We start from the raw sequence: 21,005 nt of genomic DNA on the forward strand, positions 1-21,005 counted from the left end.
CAAAGACGTGCAGACGAGGAGCGGTCATTACGCGCAACTATTACGCACGGTTGTGAGGTGCGCAGCGGCAGATCTCACAGCACACTGTTTATAAACCAGTTTACCAGTTTAATTGCAGGAAATGTTTAGTTTTAGTTTTAGTTTAGTTAGTATAGACATTCACTCTGCCTGTTGGAGAGATAGAGAGAAGATTAAAGCGTCAAACTGCGGTAAAAGATGCTGTATAAAAGACAGGCTACAACTTTACAAATTATTCTCTAAAATTTTACTGTTTATTGTCCCCCCCAACTATGAAATGGGATTTTCGCCCCTGGTCATACCTGCGTCATTGTGAGAATGACACCCTTACAACATAAATGCCCCATCTCTACAGCCTCTCTGGGTCGTTTTGCAACAGTTTTTTTGTCGGTAAACAATGAACAGAGGAGACACAGAGCTGTTAACAGGATCAGTTTACAGGATATCCGATATGTTTACCTTTAATTGTCAGGTGTGAACACATAGCAACATAACACTGTCTATATAGGTGCATTTCATAGTGAATAATTTTGAGAACAATAGATACCACTACACTCAACAGCTATGCTGGCTCAAACACTGTTATATGCTGTGTATTATGGTAAGTGTTCAAGGTAAAATCATTATGTCTGTTAATCAAAGTCAATATATGATCATTCCCATCTGTAAGAAAGAGGAAATGACAAAGTGACATTAAGAGTGGAAGTACTCCTGCCTGATTTTTATCAAACAAAAACATGAAAAGTACGCTGGACATCAACAGTGTTTGGTTTCTATTACTGTGTACAGTTTGTATATTTGTTATTACCCTCAGTCCTAGGTGGACCCCACTGCTAGGTTTAGAGTTACAATGGAAAAGTAGTCTGTATTTATGCTCTCAGCAAGGCAACTAATAACAATCACTATTATTTCATAAGTAGCGTACCCAACACTCCTGCTGATTAATGTGATTTAATTCCATGTGGTTTAAAGAGGAAAGAAGTGGGAGGCCAGTCAGCCATTCCTGATGCAGCCAGTCACAAGATGAGCACAGTAAAGGCTTCTTATTGTTCCCAATGGCTGCAGGAGTCCGGCAACAAACAGAGGGATTAAACATATTATGCAGCAGGAAAAGAAGCATGTTTTAGCCACTTTTAGCCAGCGCTGGCATTAAAGCAATACTTCACACCAAATAAAACTTTGTTTATCACTTATTTATACACACCCCCTATTATGCAGAATTTGTGAGGAAACTGGTTTCACATGCCACGGTCAACAACAGCAAAACTATATCATACAGTGAATTCATAAATTCAATGTATCACGGGGTGCCTAACTGAAATACAAATGGTCATTTGGGGGGTGAAGTGTTTCTTTAAACCACCTGCTAGTTCAAGGTGTCAGATATATATTTAATCAACATTTAGGTAAATACAAGTATCAACTTGGATCAGAGAGACATTTTAAGTACGTATCATACATGTTCCCTTGTCTAGTGCTTCCACTGTCAGATCCTTTCTTTTATTTAATTGCAGTCTTCTTGTCCAGTCTTGTTGTTTTTGTTGTCCTTTGTGTCCTCCATTTCCACTACTGTCGCCTTAAGATACCTGACTTGTGATCTGTTGTTTGGTAAAGTGGCTGTCTTGTGCAGCATGCAGGAGCCACAAGCACAAAGTGAGTTACCGCTATCTCATCCCTCAGACGCCCAGTCATCCAGTCAGTCCACCAAACAACCAACCAGGCAGCCTGTCATTCATTCTGTCATTCAGCCAGTCAGCCGGCGAGCGCCAAAGCCACCAGGCAAATCTTCTCCTTGCTTTAATCAAGCAGAAGAAGCTGCTGCCAAGGAGCTGCTAAATATAGCTCCCTTTATAATCAAACGCAGCAGAGGTGGTGCTGTTTCAAAGGGAGACGGTTACTCGTAGTTTCACCTTCACCGCAACATGGATGGAAATCAATCCAGCCAAACCCTTCACCTGCCTTTTTTACTTCATATCCACTCACTTAAGACAAAGTCCAGTAACTAGCTGCTACGAATTAAAGCTGAGGGAGACGTGGCTGAGGTAACACACCCTGGCAGAGCGTCATGGAGCATTAGCAGAGCCTTTACTGACCAGGAAAATTCACAGGCAGACATAAGCATCTCTATATTTGCTGTCAGACATACAGTGTGACATTGAATAGGCTGACAAGAGGTGTGACTGATGCACTGAAGCGATAATGCAAGGCAGTAAGCCAAGCAGCACACCTCTGTCCTGCAAACACAAGAACAAAGAAACCAAGGCAGAGGAAGAAAAACAGAACATAGTGCTAAAATGTCAAACTTTCTTCAAATAGTATTCTGACAGTTCACAACACACTCTGACAATCAAACATAAGCACGCATGAGGTTAATTTGTAACAGAAAAAAAACACAACACCACCATAAGGTAAAATGATATAAAATAGAGGCATATAAAAGTAAAAATAATGAGCCAAAAGACGCATTAGGAAGTGATCTTAAATGTGCTGTACTGAGAACCAGAGGCAGCAAACAGATGAGATCATTCAAAGAGTCTCTCACAGCACTGAAGTCACCATTAGCCAGTTCCTAGCACACAGTATTGGGCATCTGATAGCCTTTAAATATAGTATCATCCCTGCACAATAACACACACTTAACACACAAGGTTTTTTCCCCTCTCCCTCCCTAAGTGTGTATGTCCAAGTCCATGAGGTAATGTGAAATTTGACAACTCCAGAATTGGATTGAGGACATCTGGTTTATGTTATTCTTTCTCTTGTGTACTTCTCCCGCTCTCTTTTTCCCATCTCTCTCGCTCCCATTGATTTCATTCTCAGGCACACTAAACCAAAAACCTTCCCTCAAACAACAGGAGATCTGCCAAAGCCCGGCTTTAATGACACTGTTTGGTCAGCGGATACCAAATAAGTGTGAAATTTATTGGCATACAAAAGCAGGATTACGGGAGTTTTGTGACAATTACGCTACAAGTTCTCAACAACACAGTCTTCTTCAGAAAAACACCTCAGCAATGAATCAACGTCACTGAGAGTAAATGGTGTGTCACCATGGCGATTCTGTGGAGCTGAAGGCTTAAAAAACATAAATAAAAAGGGGTGAAAAGTGCAGCTTCCCTCATCTCTGTGTCCTCTGATCCACTGGCTTAGAAACACTAATTTTAGATGCACTTTGCGAGAAGACGCAGAGGTATCAGTGTGTGAGTTTGTGTGCGTGAATCTCTGCAGCAGCTCATCAATTAGACAGTAGGCAGGCTGGCTGATGGACGGCGTCCTCTCGGCTACAGAGCATCAACAGCTGCGCAGGTGGAGACAAGGTAAGTGTGTATCACAAAGCAACTTCTACTTTGCCTCACAGAGTCCAACACTGGCATAACTGTTATCACAAAGCTGTTATGACTCAGTTCACGTACTTTCCACATCCAGTATTATTTTCCACACTGACATTTTGGTGCTTTTTGTTGCATAAGGAACAAACTAACTAATAAAAACAGTTCAAATTAAATTTGTTCCTGCTGGCAAGGCAGAAAGGAAAAGACAGGCTGTCTCGATTAGAATCTGTTTGTAATATTTCATAACTACAGGGGGGATGTAAACAGGAAGTACAGTGAGTTATGCCATGGGCTGCAACTTGAGCCCATTTTAGCCTACATTTGTTTACATTTTGGCTCCATTAAAAGTATACAGAATTAGCTATTAGCACTTCCTGTTTGCAGTGCACCTGTGGACGTACAGGCAGCTATCACTGGATTACTTTGACAGTGAAGACAACTTAAAAATATGATGATTCTCGCACAAATTATGGAGCTACATGGTGTCACTTTTCTACGTTCAAGATGAACATATTCCATTTTTGCTGATATATGCCCCTTAATCCTACGTACTGGACCTTAACTCCCGAAGACAGCTGGTTGACCAACTATTAAGACGTCTTCATACAGATTAACTGTTTTGTTTTGGGTCCCATGCCCAATAAATCTAATTCTCGATAACTTCCTTGTCACTGTTATCACATCATCTGAGGGGAGTAGAGGAGAAGAACATGAAAACAGCTCATGTAGAGAAGAGGAAATTGCATGTAATTATATCTGACAAGGACAGGAGATAAAAGGACGTGTGGTCAGATGTAAACTCTGCCTCTCATCAACAAACAATACACAGCCCAAATGTTCCTCTTACACTACATGAGTGTGTGTGGTAAGGTTTCAATGTACACGTCAGACGAAACTAAAGCACTCGTCTCGGCCCTGCCACCTGAAGGCACACAACGGGGTAACACACACCGCAGGGGCTTCCCAGTGTGAGGGGCACGTGTTTGGAGCTGATCAAAACACATGTCTTGCACTGTCTCTGGTCCACACAAGTGTTCCACAGAAAGTCCTCGAGGCAAAAATCGCAAATTTCCCCCATGTAAACCCCTGCTCTCCAGCCCACATCGAGTTTCCTCTCTCTCTCCCCTCCTCTGCTGCAAAGAGCACAGCGTCTGGCTGTAATCAATCCCTCTTTTGTGCTCGGGCAATCTGATCGGCCCACTGTTCTCTCCGAAAATATCCATGAGGAAGATTCAGATTTTGCACCAAGAGCGGCACAAGGACACGAGGCAGCCAGAAAACCTTGATTAGCTCTCGTCATTGCAGAGCTATGACTAATGTTCCGCTCTTGATTCGGACAAATGGTGGAAATCTGTGGCTTTTGGCTGTGGGACACGCTCGAGTGTGTTGTTGTTATGATGAGGGGGACTTTAAACAAAACCAAGAACTGTCAAAAAACAGCTACAAACAAGTTTCATAGAAATGTTCCATTTCCTTTTAAAGGCTTCAAATAAGAAAAAAAAAAAATTCAGTCACCTACCATATATGTGCATTTCCTGTAAACGGTGGAGTGCTTTAGTGTAACTCAAAGGCACTGTAGTGGTGTGTTGTCATTAGAGAAGCAGCTTGAGAGCCACGGAGCAGTATAATGCAAAACCAAAACAATTACTCACAATCAGTTTTTAGCTCCCTATAAAGTGGGAATGCATTTATGAGCTTATAACACATCCGAACAAGTGTGTGAGATTATACACTTGTCACTCACTGTGTGCAAATGCATCTCTGCTTTCAGTTCAAGTGTGCCTGCATCTGCTGCTCTATTGCAGGATTTAGATCCTGCTACTCCTGCCTCGAGAAAAATTAGCTAAATGAATGTAAGACGCAGCTGGAGGATGTTTGTGTATGTTCTTTGCCCATGTGTGAGTGCGTGTGCATGTGGTTTCAAACAAAAACGCCTGGGGCAAGGGTTGATATTTGGTAGAAGGAGGCAATGGAGATTATATTCCGTGAGGGCCTGGGCTGTGGCTTTAACCAGCACAACAACAATGCTGGCAAGGAGGAAGAGGAGACAATGAAGGAAAGAGGATGCAGAGGGAGATGGAGTGTGGCATACAAAGAGAAGCAGAGTCATACAGTATGCAGAGAGCAAAGAGAGAGCGAAGGGAGACAAAGAATAAAATGAGAAATAGTGCACTGGGGGAAAAGAATATCACATACGCTTATTTCTTTGCTTTGATAATACTATGGATTCATATTCTGGTCCTCCCACCATAGCTCTAATGTAAAACCCTTACTTTCCATGTCTGAAACAGACCCCAAAATTACATTTCTCAAATTCCATGACCAGTGGCGTCCCTGCAAAACAGTCATTCAATTGAACTGTGGAGGGAGGCAAAACAAAAGACAGACAGAGTTTGTGAAAAAATGGGGTGCACGTGTCTCAGCCAATGGTGTGTTAGCCCCAGATGTTCCTCCCATCCCACCCCTGCCTCCTCAATCAGCCACAACCTCAAGAGGGATGAGCCTGCCAGTGGGGAGAGAGAGGGAATGTGTGGATATGGGGGTGAGGGGCCCTGGTGTATGGATATACATTTTCCTGGAGTAGGCCTGATTCAAATTGATTTACAGATGATTAGCAAAAAGCTTTAATTTCATTCTTGTTATGCAGCTCGCTCTAACCCTTTGTTCCAGTGGACAACACTGCAGTATCAATGCTGACAATCTGTATTTCATACGCCAAGGAACACATGAAAACATGCTGTATGTATTAAAGTTCCCCTGCCAACATTTGAAGGAATGTTCTCTACATTTTGCCTTCAGCAGTTGTGATATAATGAGTGTGATCTAAGCATTAACATGTGAAAGATAAGAGTGTCTCACATACTTCAAGCTAACTGTGCGACGATCCCACAATCCCTGTCAACACCGCCTCAGGAAGAATTCCCAGGCTCTACGCAGTGCCAGGCAGAAAACTTAATGAAAGCAAAGCTGTCTGCAGTTTCTTGCTGCTTGTTTACAACACTGCTATAAGAAGATCTGATGCGCTCCACAGAGGAGGGATCTCTCAAGACCTGCAGTAGCACAGAACAAGATACACTTTCACACGTGCTTTACTGCGATGGATTCCATACGCACATGAAAACATACACACATGCTTTAACAGTGACAGTGGGGGAGCCTGTCTGTGCTTGTTGGTCTGGAGAGGCTCTCTACTGAGTCACGTCAAGCTCTCAAACAGGCAGGTGAGCACAAGATGTCGAGGCTATGGAGCAGAAATACACTTCCTCTCAAGATCTCCACATCAAAAGGCGTCAAGATTCAGTTCTGCTCACTCTCATTACAGGCTCATCTTTGACTGTGCCTCAAACGAGATGTGAGATTTTCTGCATCACTGCAGATTTTAACTCGCTGCGTCACAGTGCTTTTTCTCTTTACAGTAGTTTGTTGCTACAACCTGCAGTACAAAAACACCAACAAAGGTGAAAATAAAGCAACACAAAGTATAAATTAGCATTGCTAAAACACTTGATTTCTGCATTCAATTATGCTGCTGTGGAATTTTGACTGTACGGTGGTGAGTGTCAGGATTCATGCAAGTGTTTGAAAGTGTGTGGGAGCGGACAGCATCTCTCAGCAACTTATTTGCGCTGAGTGGGTTTGTGTGTACTTTATTAGTATTGATCTGTACACCGAAGAAGAAAACAGGCCTCCCTGAACATAATAGAGACCCCAGCTCCTGCTCTAGAAGAGTCCCACAAGATGCTTTCTGTATTAAAATGGTGATTGTGTGGTGATTGTTCATAGTTTCAATTTTTCAGGTTTTACAGAAAAAGAATCCTTGAGTGCGGCGCTGAAATCGACCTTCTCGCCCCCCTTTAAGTTGGATGCTGTAAGGACATCAGCTGAATGTTTAAAATAAAGTGCCGGGAGTGATACAATCATGATGTAACCAGGACACGTGTAATCCCCAACAGAAACCCTGTCCTTGTCCTTTTCCTTTGTTGACATTGAGACCTTGGATCTCATGTTTCACTGTGAATAGCAAACAGAGATGCAAGCTGATCGATGGCTGAAAGAGACAAAGCAGTGAAGATGCCCAAAGCTGTGAAAGCACCGGTTTCTGTTTACCAAAAAAAGAGAACCGTGCCACAAAGACACGTCACGTTACTAACAGTGTGGCTGAGCTGTAAGAGACATGGATAACTTAAAAATATACCGTAGAGAGGACAAAATGGACAAAGAGGAGAGTAAGCAACTGACCCTTCATTACATCTGTCTCTACGCCTGGCTGTTTGTGTGTGTAGGAGGAGATTACATTTCCACGCCACGGATGAAACACTGCTGGGGAGGTTGATTAGCCACATCAGCGAGACATGGCAAGACAAGGCATCACAGACGGCTATTGGACCCAGTCCCATCTGCCTCCTGCTAAGCAGCGACAAGGCCAGATCGACATGTTTTGAGCCTATAAGGGGCTTCTGTGCCTGTTGTCCTTGGCGAAATGCAACAGCACACAAGGCCGAAGCTATTCCTGCACATGGACAGAGCGTTCATCACAGCAAATAAAAACGTGAAATGTTCACACCTTTTATTATCTCAAAGTGCCAATGCAGTTTTTACAGCACACACAATGGAGTGTGACTGTAAAGCAATGAGAGAAGGCCGCATTTTTGTGAGATGACAATCGCAAGAAAGAAGCTTTGTCCCACAGTCTGTGCACAGCTGTTAGGTCACAACAGCAGCAGTAAAGTAGCAGAGGGAAAGTTGTGCTTTGTTGTGGACTTCCTGAATCTACAGGCTACAATCTGAGGATATTCAATGCATGATCTACAACTTTTGTAGTTTTGCAAAATGTACTTTCAGCACCGTAAGTAAATCATCAGAGGCTTTGCGATGAGTCCCTAAACATTTGGGGCATTTGTTAATGTTTTCCTTTCAAAATAGCCTCAACCATGTTTGTGCAATGTGGGATTTCAGAGAGCTAGCATGGTTCCCCTAACAGTGCGGATAATGTGATTTCTTTTTGCATAAATGGAAGGTTTTTCATGTATTTGTGGGTTTCTGTAACAAAACATGTCTGATTTAACAAGTATTCACGTGAATTAACCAGGGCTCAAACTGCAGCCCTTCAAGACCAAAGTACTGAGTGCTTTAATATTCGTTTATAACAAGTATAATGTTACTGCAATATTTATCAACGTTATCGCATTTGCATGTTTTCATTAACTTTGGAAGGCCTCGAATTAACTAGCATTTCCTGAATCGTAGCTGTTCATCCGGTGGAAACATATCTGAAAGTTTCAGAATTCTTTTGAAAGACAAGTACATGTTTCATAACAGCTGTGCAGTGCAGGTGTGATGGTGTTAACCTCCAGATGTCACTACTCTACCCTACAGACAGTGCATTTCCATCAACCTGTTTCAAATGCAAAATTTCAATTTGTGCAACTGATGTTGAGTTTAAAAAAAAAGCAGTAGATGGTAATATGCATTGATTTAAGTTTTCTTGCCAAATTTCCCCAAAATCTGTTTAAAAAGCCAGAAAAAATAAAAGCCAGGAATAAACTGTGAATACTGAAAAGACCCAGGTTTGGTCCTGAGCATGCCAGAGTCCTTGGCTAAGAAAATTTATACAATTGAGGTGGAAACAGTGCAGTCCCAGGGCTGCTACTCAGCTCCATCTTGATAGAGGCCTCTCTGAAAGCCAGGCGTGTTCCCCTCACTGTCCAGATTCTTATCTCTGTAATTGCCTTCCAGTCAGGGAGGAGCACTAGAGGAGTTGGCAGTGGCACTGCCTGCCACCCACTCCAAGACAGAAGACATGCTCCAATGGAGACTCTGGAGTGTTGGGCCCTTTAGTTCGTTGCCAAGAGAGATGTAGTTGCCGCTTTGTCAGCTTGACCTGCATTCAGGATCCAAATGTTGTCTCTCAAGGGTACTGCTGGAAGTTTTAAGTGAACAGGGCACTGCAGTTATATTGACATGTGTCACAGGTCCAGGTAGTATCGCTCCGCAGCACAGAGGCTCAAGCCAAGACTGCCCCGACAATAGTGTGAGATTAGTGTCTCATCTCTAGTCTCTACAATGGCCGGATTGAGACCAGACACAAAAACCAGCTCCTGCACACACACTGCCTGAGGAGCCAGGCAGCTAGACTGCCAAAGTCACTGTCATTTCTAGAAGGACTTCATACTACAAAGCCCTTTTCCTGCCAAAATTAGCACGTGTATGAAGGTTGTTTAAACGCAGGAAAACCCATTAAAAATAGCTGATTGACTCCCATTGCCAGTAGACGAGTATGCCTTTCTGTTTTGGTTTTTGTCATATCCTGGTGCGTCACGCTCTTTCTTCTAATTCGCACTTGTTTCATCTCTCTCTCTCAAACTCTCAGCCCATCACTGCATCACACCAACAAATAAGCGCATCCCTTGGGTATTTCTATCACTGATGATCACAGCCAATCGGAGCTGGAGCAAATGAATACCTCTAAATACTGCAGTCATTTGTCCCAGGATTGAACGCCGATTGTAACCTTGCCATTAAATACATAAGCCAGATGTTAGCAGGTGCATGTGTTCTTTTTGTACAGTGGGAAAGGGGCTTAAGAGTCTCAACTACTCAATTGTTCTGTTGTTTAATTATGTACTCTCATAAAACCTTATCTTACAATAGGGCTGTGATGATAACCGCAACATGAGGTCATGGCTAGGGGTGGTGATACGTGGTAATACATTGCTTTTCTCATCATAGTAATACCAGGCAATAGCATTCTTTACCATGCCAGAAGACCAATGCCGGTTGTTGTACTGGTTTGTCAAGTTCAATGTCATGAAGGCTCCAGAAAACAGATTGGTAAACAACAGAGAGCAACATGGAGGCCAGTGAAAATGTTAAGGTTTGTCAAGTTTGAAAGAGAGACTAAATAACTAACAGAATGGCTGTTAGTGGGGGTTTTTTGTCCAGTGGGAAAAGGGCTACAGTCCAAAGGGACATCTTCAGATATCTTGTTTTGTCTGACAAACAGTCCAAAACAAAAACATATTCAGTTCACATTTAGAAGCTAATTTATCTCAAACATTTATGTCAGGAGAAGAGACAAGCACTTTCAGGATCCAAAGAGAAAGTAAACCAGACTACATGATTGTTACAGCATCGCCCGTATGAAACAAGAAAGACTCTACACTATAGGTGTTGCAGATACTTTGAAAGATTGTGACATTTGTGGTTTGTTGTTAATAGGAAAAAGATTAAACACAGGAACAAAGGCGACAGATTTTCATTCTGACTCATCACGACAGTGAGAGTGCTAGTTCTGACGTCAAATGTCCTGATAATGATCACTTTCATATGATGCTCATGTCTGATAATTTGCCTAACTTACTGCCTCAACATCTTGAAAGAGAAAGTTAACGAGGCACTGTCAACATCTGATAAGAGATGGCAGTGCAGTAGCTGTCATTAGGATTAGATCCATTCAAATGTGACTTTGAACAATCAGACTGATACAATTCTACATACATTGCCTCTGAGAACAGATTCCACATTCCTACTGTTTATTGCTGCGCAAACAACTCAGAGCAAGTCCCAGGATCCCTGAAAAACCAACACCTCGCTCTCTCAACTGGGCTGAATTCATCATCTGAAAGCTGGCAGGAAAATCAATGAAAACTAATAAAAGGGTCATGCAGCGTGAACGGAGGCCTTATTTGAATTATGTCCAAGGATGCGGTCTGGTCCTATAAAAGTGCCTGGTGTGCACTGTGCAACACTGGCAGAGTTTAGCTGCTTGTATGCCTCGGGAATGTTATGCACTATGGAAATTTTTTTAAATGAAACACGGGTCATAGAAAACAGCCATAATCATCTTATCCTCGTTTCTTAAATTTGGCCACAGCTTCTGTATTTTTACTGTGCATTCACACCCTGAACAACAGGGGCTCTCTGGAAAAAGAAACTCACCCTTACATGAGTCACAGTTCATGCGAATAATTACTTTCTGAAGCCAACTTATTCGGAGAGGATGAGTCTGGAGAGTTTTCTCTTAGAGCTCCAATCCTTTGGGAAGAGAGCCTTTATTGAAGATGTGTACAAATCCAGCCTTAAGACAAATCCTTCCAGCTTTCCTTCCCCACAACATGCACACAAACACTCCAGATGATTCAAAAACAAAACATAAAACTGAACACATACCTGCCACGTTTACTTTCTCTGAGTTTGTGCCGCTGGGTGTTGCAGTGCTGGTGCCGTTGGTCAGGTTGCCCCCCGTGCCGTTGTAGATGTTTTCCACCTTGGACTCCAGCTTGCCAAGCCTCAGCATGATGTTATCCAGCAGCACTGCCAGGGTCTTCTTCAAATCTGAGTGTAAGAATGTGAATCAGATTAGCGGGGTGATTGTGATTTTTTTTTTTAATTCCCCAGAAAAACTGGAGTAAGTAAAATCTGTCAAGTGCACTGTGGAGTCAGAATCAAATATCTGACCCAAATTCAGCATGAAATTCAGAAGAAAAAAAAAATCAATGGCGCTGTAAAAATGATCTCATTGCCACTTTTAACTGGCCTCTGGCTTCTCCCAGCTCAGGGTCTATCTGTGATAAACTCAGCAAGAGAAAGTTTCCAAATCTTTCAATACCAACAGTGAATACCTGCCTGCCCATAGTCAGCTACAGTGTAGACATTTCATCTCCCACTACAACAAGTCTTTGGATTTCAGGCTCATTTAAATGTAAAACCGAAGCTGCCGTGACTTTGCGAGTGACCTTGCTGTTTAATTTGGGTCTTTGCATTTCTGTGGCCATGAGCATTTATCTGCACAGGACACAGCTAATGGTAGAACGGGCAGGAGGGATGCTGACCAGTAATGAGACGGAGAGGGCGTACATTCAAAATGCTAAGGCATGGCTTTTTTCTTTTGCCTCATTTCTTGTGGGATTTGTTCGATACAATAGCCGGCAGCAATTGCAATGACATTTGCAGAGAAAAGTTAAGTTGTTTTCAGCTGCTCTAACTACTACATAAAGTATAACAACTCATTATCTGTCTGCAGCAAAGAGCTGTCATAATTATCAAACTCGTAGTACATTATATCATCAATGCATAGGTTTATAGGAGTATAGAAGCAATCCAGAGTACATCAAGCGTGCTTTCCTGAGCTGATGATAATTGCAGCTTGTCTATCACATACAAGCGCCACATTTTCCCTCACCGTGATGCATTTGACACGCCAGTTTTCATCACGTCAGAGAGATTGGCAAGGGCACAACGAGGCCTGGCAGAGCACACCAGCCTGATTCGTGTGAAGAGAAACGCCGGAGCGTTTGTCTGATTTGGACGAGCTGTGCGCTGGGAGGAGCAGATGCACAGAGAGCAGCGCAGTGAGACCCGGGAAGAAACCAAACGGAAAGCTTTGGAGCGGAGGCCTTGCCAAGCGATTGGGCTGAACATAATTAGAAAAAAAAGGGGTGAGCCCAGAGTTAATGCCCCCCTCTGTTTACCTCTGGCACAAACACAGGCCTGTGCCCATTGACTCCAGGCTTTACATCAGAGAGTCTCCAGACCTATTTAATATCTTAGCCCGTAGCCAATGTCAACATGATTTACGATAGGAAAGACAAAATTATGTAAACAATAATTGGCTTTACTCATTTTTACACTTTCATTTACAATTAGGAGCAGCAGTGTGGGTGTAAATAAGAGCGTAAAAAAGCATGCACATTGTGTACAAAACAACAACATCTGTATATATCTGTAGGATAAACTCTCCGTTTTACAATGATTAAATGTGAGACCTTCATTAGCCAGTGTGTTAGAAAAGCATCCACGGCACTGTGAATAATGCTTCTACTTGTCCTTCTGTACACTAATACTGCTGCCAGGTAACCAGATGAGTAATAGCATACCTAGGGACACATTTCTGCCTGTCTCAATATTTCTTAGCAAGGTGATGCAGTTGCAAAACAAATCCTGGAGCGGCAAACACACTGAATTTCACTTTGCTTTTAATAACGGTGTCATATAAGATAATAATCTGGATGCACAATGACCTGAGATTTTTCAATCAGCCCACAGGAACATAAGCCCAAAGCATTCATCAGGGAATCCTATTGTTTGTCATCCGCTTCAACCCAGCCCGTCAGTGGTCTCCATTTCTTGCCAGCGTAATATAACAAAGAGCAGAAGGAGCAAACAATGTGACCTTCCACCCCAGAGAGGACGGACAGGATTAGACCCGCAATATGAGCTTACACCACTCTCAGCCTTCGCTGTGGGCAGCTTCATTCTCTTGAATTCTCGTATTGGCACGATGGAGGAGGCCGAGGGCAGAGACTACACCTGTGATATGTGTCCGCCCCACAAAGGAAATCCACAATAGCTGCTTAACTGTGCAGTAACGAGACATGGTGTCAGGTGGCTTGTCACACCCGGCTGCTCGCTCCGGTTTCAGGAAGGCTGGGAAAGGAAAGATCATATCCTTGTCACGTCTGATTTTACAATGGTGGAGGAAAATGGTATGACAGCGCCTTGAGACAGGTTTCAGGTAGAGAGACATGTTTTCGATGCAAACCTAGCACTGATGGGCGACTCCTGGAATCTAGTGCTGCTCTCTGTTGGACTACAGACCTATAGGAAGATTCTTTCCTTCTCCTTTTAAGAGCAAACGACTAACCGATTAACCAAGAGAATAATCAGCAGATCAATCAGCAATGGAAACACAGAAAACACCAAGCAGTGGCGAATCGCTGCTTGCAGCAAGTTTCCACGCAATGTCTACCCAAAGCTGCAGTCATTTGAATCTGCGGCAAATTGCAGCCAAAGAATACCCTCAGCCAATTGATAAACAGAGTCCTGTGTGAATTGCTTTCTATCCGACGTGTACAAAATTATTACGGCCAGCTGCACTTTGCTGCTATCTGCTGTGTTTTCGGCGATACTGTTTAATAAAGAAGATAAAAGTGCATTTTAGCTGACAAAGCTTCAACAATTAATCAATTGGCTGTCAACTATGAAACTGATCCCCCACTAATTTTATAATCAATGAACAATAAAAGTCAAACTTCTGATTCCAGCTTTTGCAATGTGAATATTTTCTGGGGTTTCTTTGCTCCTCTGACAGTATTTACTGAATATCTTTGGGTTGTGGACAAAAGAGACATTTGGAGATGTAATCTTGGGCTCTGGAAAAAAATTAATCAACATTTTATAGTCGGAACAACTAATAAATTTATGAAGAATATAAATGATAGATTCATCGAAAATGAAAATAATAAGTTGCAGCCCTAGTAGGTGGATGATCCAGAATGTTCGTAAAATTGACCCATGGAAAACCTACTTGAAACCATAATAATATATCACAAGGTTGATTAAGAGTTTTGACAGGAAGTACTGGAAATATGGTGGTAACAGAATGTCTTACATGAAGACACTGAAAGACATTAGCTTGAGACATACTATATTTAGCACCATCAAAAAGTCTCATCTCATGGCTGTGTATGAGCAGGCAGACTGCCAGCTGCTCTAACACATTGACTTCTGCCTCTGCTTTTCAACAGGTACAATCAGCCAAGGACAGAGGGTGTCTCATGTTGCACAGATTGTAGGGCCCCTTGAGGCAAATTTGTGATTTGTGATATTGGGCTATATAAATAAAATTAAGTTGACTTGACAAATGGGCTTTCAGGAGACACAATATTAAATTCAAATGCATTAAGATTTGATGGGTCATTTATGGGTATCAAAGGAGGAAACTCTGATTCTGCAAATTGTATCAGGGCAAATCATCGACCAAGTGAGTGAGCACAGGAAGCGCAGAGTATCCTGCTGCCTCCCTATCTAATCAAGGACATGAAATGGATTTTGATGTGATATTGGACGGCGGTCAGCATACTGTGCTGCAGCTCTGACAGCGCCGTGGAAATCAATCCATCATATAAGGGAACAAAACTAACTGGACAGGACACTGTTCCCTGGAGACTATGGATCATGTTGCAGGAAAATCTACAGACTGGGCTTGGATCACATTTAATTAATTGCGTGATTAATGAGGATAACTCCTATGAAAGTGCAGTGCATAGGTGAGATGTTAAGAAAGTATAGGCTATGTCTGGGGAATTGTAGCTGTAAAAACTAACCTTGTTCATTCTTCATCCTGCATTATTAATGCCAGGTCAAGCTGAATTACACATTACAAATTACTTGAATGAGTAAGCCAGATGCTGTGGTTTGATTTCCATCAAGTTTCTCAAGAAATACTGATGCAGTAAATGCAAAGCACAGTCTGCTGACAGTAGTTTCTGTCAGGTGGTACTTTACATAGTCGGTTTGCATTTTCCACATGTTTGCATATATAGTACCTTTAAATAAGATTAGCAAGTACTAGCACTGCACTGGTTTCTTTGCACACTCCTGTTCTTCTTTATGTTCTCTGGGAGCGGCTTTAATCTCCTGGAGCTTTACTGTATCCTGTTGTTTCTCTGGGCATTACAGAACAATCAATTCCAATCTCAGGTTTCTAATGAAGCCTCCCATCGAGCCATACAGGTCTATTAATGGCATGAATAACTTATTGATGGGACTCTGAGACCTGCGCTATTACAGTATTAAACGCTAATGCAGCTGTATCAGCATGAAATCTCCCACACAGGTTTCCCTGAATATAGGCAATAGTGTGCCTGCTCAGGAGGCAGACGAGTGGAACAAGTCGCTCCGATTTAAAGAAGATGTACAAAGAGAGGAGAAGTAGAGACCAGCCATCATAACTCTATTAAAGCATACCTATCTTGCTGTTTTATTACCTGGGAGTGATCTTATGAAAATGAAAGACAGTATGGCTCATGCAGCATCAATAACTACATTAATTTTGCAATGGTATTGGCAGAATAATCTTGCAAGTCCTGATCCTCCTGACGTCAAGCATTTCTAGCTATTCTTCTATGAGGCACGCCCCCTCTGGGTTACATGAACTGCAGCAAGAGAGCTGGCTACTCACCATAAGCTGTCATGGTACCCACATATGGCCCATCCATGACACTTTGGTTCTCCTCAGCCAGGGCCTTGATGTAACGCTTGCTGAGGTCCAGGATCTGCTGCCTCAGCACGGCGCTGTTCTCATGGCTGGCTCGCTGTTGGATGGTAAAGTGCAGCAGCATCATGCCCCAGATGAATCCGAAGCTGACCAGGAAAAAGCCCAGCTTCTGGGACGACAGCTTCCACAGAAAGGGTGTAGCCATGCTGACTGGACGGGGAGTTGCTGGGGCTGCTGTGACTGATGTGACCGAGGGAAGGTGCAGAGGTCGGGGAGGACAATCAGGAGGGCAGGCGGGGCATGGCTGCGTCAGTCGGTGTAGCTGCAGTGGTTTATGGGGGCTGGCGTTCGGCTTGATTGCCTCACCGGCGTGATTTCCTTCTCTGACCCATCCTCATCGCTCAGTAGCATCTCAGTGGACTGAGTCCAACCTGTTGCATCCTGCCGCAGAAAAGACAGAGAGGAAAGAGATGATGAGAGATAATAACAATGAGGGAGTTTCCTCTCTTAACCCAATCCTGCATGTACTTGATCACAATAAAGGCACTGATCACTGGACAGTGAGCCAGCAGTGTTAGCCATAACTCAGAGAAAACTGGAAAAACTGAATTAATAATGAAAAAAAAAGCAGATAACAAGTTCCAAGACCATAAAATAACAGTGTCCTATGGCTTATCCTTTCTTTCACGCAGAAACATAGCATGTCCTGCTATATCAGGTAACACTCCGCTGAGGCAGAGCCGACATACAGAAGGTGTGAGTTTGGATTCTGCAGTGTACCAATTGATTCTCAAAGGGTGACAGCCAAAGACCAGACACTAGAGGTGATAAAGCATGTCCGTGCAACATTACAGCTGCAGAAAAACAGTGCAAGTAGGCATCATAAAGCTCATACAAAAAGGTTTTATAGAATGAGGGATGAGGCCTGAATAGGTGACCAAACAGGAGGTAAGACGTGAGTGTAGTGCAAATCTCCAGGCTGTGACTTTAAGCAGGGCAGCCGGTTTATACTGCAGCAGACCACACATCACAGAGGCACACTGTATCTGAACTGGAGGTCGCTGTGTGTGGAGTCTCTAATGGTATGCATGCGGGATAGTGACACATCGAACTCATACAGTTCAGTGAGCCAGGCAGCAGAAAAAACTTCTCACCTTGTTTTGTCAATATTACATCCCTTCAGATTTTTTACACATGGAAAACAACACGTATGCACGGCCACATCCAAATAAAATCGTCTCTTTCAAAAGGAGCATTAAGTGTAAACAGTCCAGCGGTATCAATTATCTCTGACGTGAAAGCAATACAGACTTTAAGCAAGAATACTTGCAGCTACTGGCTAAAAACAAGATAAGCTCTTCAAAAGTAATTTAAAGTTTAATGCTTCTCATGAAAGAGAGGCCACACAGAAAAGCCTCGTCTCACCCAGACAAAGTGATCTCTGTGATTGATGGGGCTGTATGGAATTTATGCAAGACGGTTTATAGTACCCTCAAAATATAAACATTTGGATAGCCTACAATTTATCTTCCTCACTGACAAGCAGGGACACAAACAGAATTTTAAATACGTGCCTTTTCTGTTATTACATTTCAGTTTTTGCCAAATACTGACAAACAGGCTTTTCTGCTAGACAAAGGTAGGAAGCTGTCCGTCTTGGATTGTGTGTGTGTGTGTGGGTGAGCATGTGTAAATGAACACAAGATTTTACTCATTTACTCCCACTTAAGTACACATCTGTAGGAGGCAAAATGTCAGGGACAAGGTGAAATAGTCAAATAAATTACAGCGAGCAGTTATTTTAATAAGTGATTAACCTGTCATTTAGTCTACAAAACTTCTAAAAAGAAAATGGTGGAATACAGCGATCAAAAGTTATGCAAGTCCAAGGTCACGTCACAAGCTATTTCAACAATTTTTACCCTGCTGTGGAAGCATTTGTTATTTACTTCAGCGCATATGAAAGCATCTTAAGTCAAACATGAATTTTATCTGGACACAAGACAGTTGAAATGAGGTGTAAATGTTGAACAAACTGTTGGTGAATAAACCACAAGCTCTTCACCATTTCCTGTTGCTGCAACTTTAAGTCAGTGTACCTCACTGGTGCATGCTCCACAGTGTCAATCACTCGATGTACAACCCTTCAAAGCTGCCGTTAGCTATGTACTGCTTATTTTAGACACGTATTTGTAGTAACAAATGTCACATCTTGGAGGGCAGGTAGCAGACAACAGAAGAGAAGGCAGCACAATGACGTCAAAGATTTAATTCAAAAAGGCTTACAGGTTAGAGTCCCAAAAATCAGGCAGGCAAGCACAGGAGGAACAGAGCTCCAAAGCAAAGATGAAGACGAACTGATAATGAACAAAGTAACTGGGCAGGTCGGGAAAGACTTGTAAGGAAAGTGAGAGCAGGTGAGCGTGAGGTGAGTTGACTACAGGTGAAACTAATCAGGGCAAGGCAGCCAATCAAAACTGGCTGAAACACATAAGGGCAGGAAGTGAAGTGATCGGAGAGGAGAGTAACAAAATAAAACAGGAAACACTAAGCATGAGTGAAAAATAGAATTAAATATAGGAAAAGTATAACCTCAGTAGCCGAACATGACATCATATGCTATTTTCTATCTATTTCTGATTGCACACAACCACGCCAATGATAACTCATTTAGCCAAAACCATCAAACTTTTGCCCATAACGCAAAATGAAACTGCCCCGCAGCACATGTGGAGCTTTTAAATAGCTCAACAAGTCTTTCTGAAAACCTCAAGGCAATCTATGCACAACTAAATAAATGCCTCTGGCTTTAAGCATGAAGCAACAAAAACAAAAAAAATCTCTCCAGCACAATCACGCCAAAAGGAAAAGATGTTAGATGTTCTCTCATCTGCATTCAGCCACTGTAGCTGTAAATGAGGCTAAGTGTGGGGAGGGGATTTCTGCAGCCTTGCTTTTGAACTGCGGCTTTCTTATGCTGTTTCAAAGCGGCTCTAACCAGGTCAGGACCGCGGCCGCCTCCGTGGACGCAACACTGTGAGCACCAATAATACAGTGAACTCAACCAAAACTCCTTCACCAGTCCATATTTCAATCATATATTGATCTCTTATTCAGAGTATTTTTCATGAATCTAAGCGGTTGGCGTTCGGAACGAGGCGCAGCAAAGATGGTTATATCAGCACTCAGCTGTCGGCAGAAAATCATCAGCACCTTCCCAAGGAACACAAAAGGCAGCCACACAAAAGGCTCTTTTCACCTTACATCCATCAGCTTCATAAATAGGTCAGAGACAGCTGCGAGCAGCCTCCAACAGGGCTGGAATCTCACAGCAGGTTATGACACACCATAATTGTTCAGTCATTTAAGACAAAGGCTCGGACAGATCTTTTTATACATTTTAACAAAGCAGGGATGAATACTGTATTGTCTAAAATGAAGACAAGGAAAAATGCAAATTCCTGTTTCCTTTTTTCTACATTTAACTCTAATTTGCTTTGTGATGTGTGCAAAACGAGGCTTTCGGTGGGGAGAAAAAAATCTCTGCACTGCACTGTGAATTCATGAGACAAGCCCTTGGCAGTAGCGCTGCAGTGCTGATAACATCGGATGTCTCTCACTGCTTGGGACTCTGTTGGAGGAGGGCAGGAAAAGGCTGGCAGCACTCGCTAGTTGGGCGCCGACGAGGATGGGAGGCTTTGGGGCTGCTTATCGGAGAGGAGCCCTGCTCAGACTACCCTGCGGTGTATCGCTGTAGGATGCACAAGCCTACACAGAACACTGACTCGACCCCTTCAGTTTCTGAATACACACGTTCTCGGCCTGTCTAGCCTGATTTCCTGTGTCAATACATCTTATTTAAGACTGAAACTGATCACGCAACATCATTCCTTTGTTAGGAAACCTTCCAATCACAGGCAGTGTTCTATAATCTGTAGAGAAAGGGGGAGATGCAGCTATTCAGCCCCCAGCAGAGCATATATCTCCTCTCAATTACTTTCTGGTTTCTAATTCAGGATCTTAATTTGTCTGGCAGGGAGCCCTCTGGCTCTCAGCAGCAACAGCCCAGTGAAACTGTGTTGACAGCCAGCTAAGGTTGCAGAATATATGACCCTTTGCAACTTGAGATGATAACGTAACAACCTGCTGAATGGTTTTTTCATAGTTGGGGGAAGAAGCAGCGCACAAAACCCTGTCGTTTCAACAGGCGCTGAAGACAGAAACAATTGAATCATTCAAGCCTGGGAGGAATCCCTGTCCTCCCAAATCTGTTACAAAGGACTTTTTCCTGTTAGGGACAACAGAGCTGAAATTTCAGCTCTGAAATTGCATTTCTTTTTCAGTTTCTAGTATCGACCACACTGTCGTACTGATACGCCAAGCCAGACATGAAAAGAGGAAGGGCTGTTCTGTTCCCCGGCTAGGAAATAACAAAAACATATTTTAAAAGATGGATACGATAACTGCAACAGACGGAAAAAGAAAATCACAACTGAAAAAAGGCAGAAATAAGCAAATTATGCTTATTTTCTAAGCAAATTTCGATTCTAAAATAACAGATTTGGTTTCATTAGGTTTCCTGGCTGCTGTTTGGCAGTTCTCACACTGTGTTCCTAATGAAAACTGTTGATCTTAATTGTTACACTGATGAGCTTTAT

The 21,005-nt window shown here is 42.7% G+C and overlaps 1 protein-coding gene across 1 annotated transcript in view; it reads right to left on the reverse strand.

The window, feature by feature from the left end:
* mgat5 (alpha-1,6-mannosylglycoprotein 6-beta-N-acetylglucosaminyltransferase) overlaps window positions 1–21,005 on the reverse strand; it is an 86,594-nt gene that overhangs the window by 57,745 nt on the left and 7,844 nt on the right. The window contains exons 2-3 of the mRNA XM_050063700.1: window positions 16,312–16,788; window positions 11,520–11,684 (exon numbers count right to left, since the gene is read on the reverse strand). Of these exons, the coding sequence (XP_049919657.1) occupies window positions 11,520–11,684; window positions 16,312–16,552 (406 nt within the window). The 5' untranslated portion in view covers window positions 16,553–16,788. The remainder of the gene's footprint in view (window positions 1–11,519; window positions 11,685–16,311; window positions 16,789–21,005) is intronic.

This window comes from Epinephelus moara, chromosome 15, assembly GCF_006386435.1.
Source record: "Epinephelus moara isolate mb chromosome 15, YSFRI_EMoa_1.0, whole genome shotgun sequence".
Classification (NCBI taxonomy): domain Eukaryota; kingdom Metazoa; phylum Chordata; class Actinopteri; order Perciformes; family Serranidae; genus Epinephelus; species Epinephelus moara.